General features: G+C 27.8%; 1 protein-coding gene across 1 annotated transcript in view; it reads right to left on the reverse strand.

The window, feature by feature from the left end:
- Window positions 1-6,408, reverse strand: part of LOC106791472 — a 43,244-nt gene extending 36,836 nt beyond the window's left edge. The window contains exons 1-5 of the mRNA XM_014757112.1: window positions 6,321-6,408; window positions 6,035-6,205; window positions 5,714-5,923; window positions 4,626-4,827; window positions 1,097-1,257 (exon numbers count right to left, since the gene is read on the reverse strand). Coding sequence (XP_014612598.1) covers window positions 1,097-1,257; window positions 4,626-4,827; window positions 5,714-5,923; window positions 6,035-6,187 — 726 coding nt within the window. The 5' untranslated portion in view covers window positions 6,188-6,205; window positions 6,321-6,408. The remainder of the gene's footprint in view (window positions 1-1,096; window positions 1,258-4,625; window positions 4,828-5,713; window positions 5,924-6,034; window positions 6,206-6,320) is intronic.
- Window positions 6,409-9,297: the final 2,889 nt, after the last annotated feature.

Raw genomic sequence — 9,297 nt, forward strand, 5'->3', positions numbered from 1 at the left:
TTGATTAAAACATTTTTTCGTATAATCAATTAATGAGGAGGTATGAATTTTTTTCTGCTGGACTGAGAAAAAAATAAAAAACCGCGATGAGGAGGATCTTCCTATTAAAATTAAGAGCCCATACTGGGTGAGTACTTTCTAAAGGTGCCTAGCAACAAGTTTTTGTGTGTCAGATCCAAAAAAAAAATAAAAGTTTTTTTTTTGATCCACCCTAATATATATATATATATATACACGATAGTTATGATTTATTTTTTATAAACGTAAAGATTAATAAAGTCACGTAAGTATTTGAACACATAGAAGTAAGGTCAAAAATGAATGAAAACAAAGTTTTCCTGGAATTAATTGTAAACATTGATTGTCGTTAGTTGTCGTCTTATGTACATTGTTCAGTCACAGTCCAGTATTCATGATGAAATATTACGATATTGATCATGTATCCGAAAAGATCTGAAATTTCTGAAATTAAGAGAATATTAATTGTCAAATAACGCAAAGAGAATGAAAAACAATATACGCGATGAAATAAGTTAATTATTAAATATAAATAGATCTATAATACATTACATTATTAAAAAATCGAAATCAGAAGGATTTGTAAAAAATAAATATCGTTCAGGTCGACCAATGAAATTAACGTAACGAGAAGACAGAGCTTTGATCATCCATGTGAAATAAAAAGAAAACAAATTCAAAGATTACTGCTACAAAATTTGGCAAAAATAATTAACCAGAATTTCAAGAAATTATATTTAAAATTATGTAAAAGAGTGCTATGTAAAAATGGTTATCTGTTCAAATACTTTTGTGACTTCAACAATGTTTACATTTGTAAGAAATAAATCATAACTATATTGTATAAATATATATTTGCTTGAAATTTTATTTATATAATCTAGAGAGTCATACCTTCATCCAATTTTAATAATATGTCGATACATAAATGTTGTATAATATATTTATTATAAATTATAAAATATTTCTCATGGTAAGTGTTTCATTACTTTCGTGTGTGCGAGTCACTGTATATATATTATATATTATATATATATAATTTATTACATTATTATAATTATATATAAAGAATACTTACCATTATGAAAGGTACTGCTTCCAAAAACTTTTTCACCCTCGGATTGTTGCTTGTCTCGCATCTTAATTTACCACCGTGACCTTCCCAAAGAACCTGCTGCAATTTTTTGATGTCTCGATTATGTATCCATATTCTTATATTGGAAGGTTTGAAGTCAAAGCCTGGATAGAAAAATAATAAAATAAATATAATTCATTTCGATACAATGTGTCATGGGGACTACGATGAGTTTTAACATTTTTATTACTACATATCATTTCTATTTTACTCATTGTCAATCAACGTTCTATTCATTTTTTTTCTTTAGACCCACGTTAGATCGATAAAGTATGAAATATGAATGGTGGGATTCCCCTCGTATCGACGAAATAAATATTCCTTAACTTGTAAGATTCTTTTTTCTGTGAAATCTTTACAAAATCAAATGAATAAGTGTTCTTTTTTTTCAACAATGTTAATCCATTAATAATATTAATTTCGGAAAAAGAAAATTGATCCTATCGAGCACGTAAAAAAACAATTATATTTTAATGAATTAAAAAAGTAAATTTCAAATAACAAAATAAAAGAGTACGTGAGATATTAATTGTAGAAAATTCTGAAAATAAAACATTATATAAATATAAACGAAGCAACCAAACGAAATTACTTGGAAATGTCGAGTGAGTACTGACCTCCTTTCATACAATAGACACATGGACACATTCTGTTAAGTATTTATGAACGTTAGAACGTACAATGTTTCCAGTTGCGTGCTTTGCAAACTTGTTAATTATTTAAGTAAGTAGGAAAATACACAAAAATGCTTAACGAAACTAATATCAAGAGATTGATCAAATCATTGGAATGATGTATTGATTCTTACTTTAAAAACAAGGGGTTTGGGGAGTTAAAAGGAAGGGTGTGGTAAATAGGGTTGGTAAACAGGGATGGTAAATAAGTATCATATCTAATCTATTCAAATGTAGGCTAACGATCTATAGAAATCCATAACTATCATTTTATCTTTTCAATCTATTTATAAATATCGACATATGAATTAAGTTGGTGCTAAAATAATGGCCGTTTCCAAAATGGATTCCATATTCGGAAATGGCAATTATTTATGCACTAACCTATTATATTATTTGTTACCGTGAAAGACCGAAATTGGGGAATGTCGAGATTCACGTGATCGATTGTCAACACACACCGAATACTTTGGTGAAAGATCGAATATTTGGGCTTTATTTTTATATATTGTGTGTGTGTGTGTGTGTGTGATATTTCGGACATACACCAAGCGACCATCTGAATCTTGACATTGTTCAATTTCGGTCTTTCACTGTAACATATTGTAATATATTTTCTACTTAAATTTTGTCCTACTAAGTTTTATCTACTAATGTTTATATTTCCTACGTCGATGCACGAATAGCGTGTTTCATTCTGATCTAATTAATATTTCAAGAAACAGGGCAGTGCACGGTCCTCGTGCATATCGTTCACTGATATTTAGAAGTAACTTTACTAGGTGTCACTCACTCTTTTTACTTATTATAAGAAATTTAAATTATCCGTGTAAATGTTTATTGGTATTTTATAAACCGTCCGAGTTCTTCTATCATTGATAAACAGTGAGTTCCAGGAATGTACTCATATTCCCAACTATCAATTTAAAACATTCAACATGTTTTCAAATTTCTATACACAAAAATATATTTTAGGATTATTCAATTTTATTATAAGATAAACAAAATTTGACATAACTGACAATGAGTTAAGATACAATTGGTCTCATAAAATATGATCAATCATTTCAAATGCATTATAACATTGATTGGAGAACCAAATTTGTTATTTACAGAAATATTATTGTATTTTTATTATATCTAACGCAAAGGCCAATATTTTTATGAGAACAATTTTGTTATCATTTATTAAAAATTATATTTCTCTCTTAAACAATAAAATATATTATTTATTTTTCTTAATAATCCTGAAACAGTTTCCTGTGTATAAGAATTTTTAAAGTTTGCATATTACAAGTATATTAATTAATTATTTATAATTTACAATAATGATACTACTGTGACTCATTGCACTTCTAATCTACGTACATGTATATTTAATTTATCATAAAATTTCATTGAATTGAAAATACATATTAAATGATTTGTTAAATAAAATTTATGAGGTTGAAAAAGATAAAAAATAAAATATAGGTACTCGGTGAATAATTGTTGTATATCAACGCGAGAAATAGCTGAGAAATCGAATTTACTAAAATTTGACACGTCGCTAATATTTAAAACATTTTGGATTCTAAATACAAAAATATGGTCTTTTGTTTGCCATTGAAAAAACGAAATTATGAAATAGTATTTGTAATCCCATTGTCTCAATTTAAAACAATAAATATTTTCTTGTAATACAATATTTCTAAATTCTTAAAGAAAGAAACATATTTTAGAATTATTAAACTTGTAAATTGATATAAATTGTAATGCATGGTAAAGGAAATAAAATTGTATAAAACTGATCAGAAAATTAACCTCAAAATATGTCCAATTGTCTCAAAAGAATTAAAAGATGCAAAAAGAAGGACCAACAATGTACACACAAATGAGAAAAATAATCATTGTATTTTTTGTATATCTTGTATAAGTACGAATACTTTTGTGAAACTAATTTTCTTATCATTTATATAAAATTATATACTTATTTAAAAATAAAATATTATTCTGCTATCAAATTGATATCAATTAAAAAATTAATTAATCCATAAATATGTTCCTGTATAAAAGAATTTTGAAGCTATACATTAGAAACAGGTATCAATTATTTAAATTTTACAGTGGGTACGAATATTTCGGTGACTAACTGTATATTCTAACTAAGAAAAATAAATTCAAAAAATTTAATATCTGATGATTAAAAGTTTTCATTAAATCAAAATAAAAACAACGACGTATTTATAATTACACGAAACATTCAATCCTTAAATATATTCCTGTATAAAAGAAATTTCAAGCTATAGATTAGAAGCAGGTATCAATTATTTAAATTTTGCAGTGGGTACAAATATTTCTGTGACTAACTGTATATTCTAACTAACAACAATAAATACAAATAAAATCTAATATCTAATGATCACAAATTTTCGTTAAATCGAATGAAAAAAAAAAAAAACGATGCATTATTTATAATTACACGAAACATTGAATCTTTTTTTTCGTTTCTACCCATGATACATACATATATCGTTAATATACGTCCTAGAAAACAATTATCTTACGAATTTATACTTAATCGATCTTCCGATGGTCGTTACTCATTAAACATAGGCATACGTGGTAGATACTATTTCGTGGGAACGAAAATTTGCGATTCTCTTGTCGCATATGTATAACCAAGTTATATCCCTCAAGGTTATCAACAAATTATTCAATCTGATTAACGATAAACCATTAACGTTTACTAACGACAAATAAATATTTAGCAAAAAAGAGAATAAATTATATTAAAATTCAAAACTATACGTGCTCACCTTCTTTCGTAGTGCTGAATTTTCTATTAGACATTTTCTCCGTTTCGGCTAATTCAACATCAGAACTGTGTTCCAAATAATAAGCAGCCGGATTTCCACGTTTGTCGCAAACACTGGCGTCGCAGCCACCCTCTATCAAAATGTCCCACACCGTGCCAGGATTTTTACACGCAGCGCAATAATGTAAAGCAGTTCTACCTTCCTAAAAAAAAAAGAAGAAAAAAAAAGAAGAAGAAGAAAAAACTGACAATGTGTATTTAATTATATACACAAATATACGAATAAACGAATTCCCTTTGGATTGTCCCTTTCATACAAAATGAAAACAAAAAAACAATATATGGACCGTTTATTTTGAAAGTGGTGTAAGTCCATTTGCAGCCCGCAAGTATACAATAGTTTAGTAAAATACGCCTAAACAAAATTTATATAATCAAATTACATATTGATAAAACAGTAGAAACATTGCCAGACTTCAAATAATTTGCTTAAATTTTTAAATTAACCAATATGCAAACCTTTAATTATTTCGAAACAACAGAAAATGGACTTACACCACTTTCAAAATAAACGGTCCATATAATAATAACCAACGTAATCCAGGTACTTAAATACAAGAGTACGTACACTTATTATTTTTATTTTATATTATTAGTTTGTAATAATTGATAAAAAAAAAAAGAAAAAGAGAACCTGTGAAATGAAGAAAATAGTTTAACCTTAAAGAATGGTAACAACTATCGAGGGTGAGACGATGCGCGTCGAACTGACACAAGAAATCAAATGACTAGGGTAGAAAACAGGTGGTTTATACCTTTCCAATATTATTTCTGTCACGCGATGAAGGAAGAACTATAATATAAATTACGTATGTCTAGAACGCCAACGGGGGAAGGGGGAGGGGAGGGGATCTTTCCCCAATATTCGATTTTTTTCATCGGAACAATTGATATTTTTTCCATGAATATTCCAAGAGAATAGTTTAAGATATACTTCGATCGGGTAATAGGGAAACCTACCCTACTATAATTTTATAATTGTACGTTCTTCTTTTGAAAGTTCATTAAACTTCATTCGCGATAACTCACTTTGTCCTTTTGTTGTGTCGTAATTGGATAATTATGTACAAGCCATGATACTATTTCTGGTTGATCGTAATAAACCGCTTTATGAATGAGCGGTATCCCAGAAGGATCTTTAGCTATGGCTAATTTTTTCTTTGGTTCTTCCGTTATGATCCTTTGTGTTTCTAACAATGAACCTCGCGTAACCGTGTCGTGTGCTTGAGATATCTTCGTCTATCAAAAAAAATATAATTATTCAAATATATTTATTATTTCAAATTCTTATTGAAAAATGAATTTTTGTATATCTGACAATATTGAAAATAGATGAAATATATTAAATACCAGATAATTCGGTAGTCCTTTAAGGAAGACACGGGTTCTAAGATCCGGCGAATGTTCACCCAATAAACGTGCGCCACGTCCCTCCAATACGATATTTTCAAGTTTTTCCAGCTCCCCGCGCAACAACCAATTTTTCAAAGTCGTCGGATTCATTTGTAAATTTCTGCAAAACTATTTAACAATTGACAATCTGATTATACGAATAAAATTCTACGATTTAGTAATAATCTCAATTGATTTTCATTTTTTTCTTTAAGTGACTATACACACAAACACACACACGTACTCGTATACAATGAAACAAACACCACTAGGACGCTACATCGAAGTTAACTTCCTTTTTTTTCTTGTTGTTTTTTATTTCACAATGTAAATTACGTTACTCGTTTAATTTAAATAACCACGTTTAATTTTTCCCCCTTACTATTTTTCTTTTTCTTTAATATCGATAATACTTAAAAACTAAACGATTTTAATGACGACACCAGCAGCAGAACATACGGGGTATATGTGAACGACTGCCGGATACGTTGCGTACTTTCCTACCTGTCCTCCTACTCTTTACCTTCTGGTGCCTTCTATTATTCACGAGGGACTATATTTACAGAATAGAACCTATACTGCTAAGATATGTCATTCTAGAGCAAAGAAAAACAATAAGATTCTTAGATCAATGATGCTTGATCAAAAACGTTTCTTTAATATTACAAGTGAAACACGATATTTGAATCAATTTATTATTAGACCTATTTTTGCAATGATTCGATAAAATAAATTTATAATATCTTAGGAATATCTTGCAGATAACATTATTCGAAATCGAATTTTTAATCAACTGCACGATGAAACATTGTAAAGAAAAAAAAAAGAAGAAGAAAAATTGATCATTAAATAAAATTATTTAAATAAATGTTCCTTAATACTTATAATATTCTCATAACAAAAAAATTCTCAAATATATATTATTATTTATAAGAGTGATTTTATCCAATTAATTATTAAAAAGATTGTTTAGATATGTTCCTTCTCGATCATTAATATTTAATATTAATGATTCAAACGTTACTCTCATTAATATTACACTTTCATACACTTTCATATACTTTCAACAACATTAGCAAAGTTTTTAATTGCAATTGTCGTTCAAAAATCATGGCGTCTTAGTTAAACAAATGCAAATCTTACATCGAAAATAGTATTCACCAGCCGGCAAGATATTTTTTACTAATTTTTGACATAAAAAAAAAAAAGACTATATTATATCTCTCAGTTTTAGAAAATATTTATCTTTTGAAGTATCTAGGATATTTGAAAAATATTGTTTTATATGAAAATGGTGCACGATAAAAAAATGAACTTTCTAATTTTCAATGTAAAATTTCGCATAAAAATGTTCATTAAAAGAAAACTTTACTTTGTCACGAAACTAATCTTGCGTACTTCGATTGATAATACATTTACGTAACTTTTGTATAAATTTTAAGTAAATCGGTTATAAATTATGGCCATGAATTTGTCGGCCATTTTACAAAATGGTAGTTTTTCTTCTTAGATTTTGTAACTTTTAAATTTTCACATAGCACTAGGCAAGAATACTTGAAATAAGTATTTCAGAATTTATCACCTCTATGAAATTTCTTTCATCGTATTTTAAAACTCTGAGAAACATTTTAAGTTAAAAACAATTTGAATTTTTTGAAAATTTTTTAATGGTCATAACCCTTAAATATTTGTTCTTAAATTACAAAAAATACATTTTATATTTCGTAAAAAACATTTACGAATAGAGGACACTTTGTTCACGTATATTCCTTTCTTGTTTAATATGAATTGTAAGAAAATTAAAGAAAATAAAAACACATTCGAACAAATTAAATAAAATAGAATCATTATCTAATAATAGAGTTACATTATTTTTTTACTAATACAATTTTAATGCAAAATATTTCAATAAATGTTCAGAAAAATATATTTTAATAATTGTAACACACAAGTTTCACTTACGAATATAATTAAATAATATCAATTTAAAATGTTGCATTCTTTGATTATAAACACTCAATTTGAGATGTATTAATTTTTAATCGAGAAATACTTTTTTATGGTGATACATATATTATTTGATTCTTATTTATGTTATACAAAATTTGAGAACCCCTGTCTCATCGTAATGAGACAATAATCGAAGATACATTTCTTATATATTATAACAATAACAATAACAATATTATTATAAATATAATATTGTTAACGTAAGAAACTTCATTCCCATATATTTCTATTAAAACGACCCTAAGATGCATATTCGAATGAATCATAGATTATTGAAAGGTGTAAAATCATGCGCAAATAAAATGACCGTTGATCAATACAAGAGATACTAATCGTATGGGGGAATCCTTGGGTTGACCGATCGATTTTCTGTCTCTCTTATTCACTTGCTATAGCTTATGTATGTGTTTCATATATATATTTTAACATACGCCATTCAAAATAAATGATATTTTTAGGTAGCAGTCAAATGAACGTGTAGGTGTGCAACTTTACTTCCGCCATTTTCCTGCAGATGGCTTTAGCGGTAAATATAAAATAAATATTAGGAAGTACCAAAGAATACAGAAGTATATACCATAGAAGCTCACAAGTCAACTTTCGCGTAACCAAAATCATGTTAGTTAGTACCCTGACCACCAGTGGGCGAAAGTAGATACTAACGCAGGGCTTCTTAAACTATGGGTCGCGACCCCGAATGGGGTCGCGTAGCAAAATTCTGGGGTCGCGAGAGATTTTAATGTCAAATATTTATATATACCATTTTATAACATCACTAGAGTTGGCGGAATACAGTGAACTTGCAGCGTCTAGACACGTGCATTTGTTGAAGGTTTTGAGCTATCTCCACCGACAGCAGTAATATTTGTATGGGGTCGTCAAGAAACTCGCAATCATAAATGGGGTCGTCAAGAAACTCGCAATCATAAATGGGGTCGTCAAGAAACTCGCAATCATAAATGGGGTCGTGAATGACAAAAGTTTAAGAAGCCCTGTACTAATGTAATAATTGTGCAACAAAATACAGTATTTTTTATAGAGTATGTTAGAATATGATAGAATAAAATAGCATATGATATATTCTTTGATAGTATATATATATATATATATATATAATAGTATAATTATATTGTAATCAAATTTTAAATAATTATATTTAATTTTTAATGTATAAACATGTGTGTTCCTTCAGAAAAATGCATTTATACATG

The sequence above is a fragment of the Polistes canadensis genome, unplaced genomic scaffold (assembly GCF_001313835.1).
Source record: "Polistes canadensis isolate GaletaPanama2010 unplaced genomic scaffold, ASM131383v1 scaffold_310, whole genome shotgun sequence".
Lineage (NCBI taxonomy): Eukaryota > Metazoa > Arthropoda > Insecta > Hymenoptera > Vespidae > Polistes > Polistes canadensis.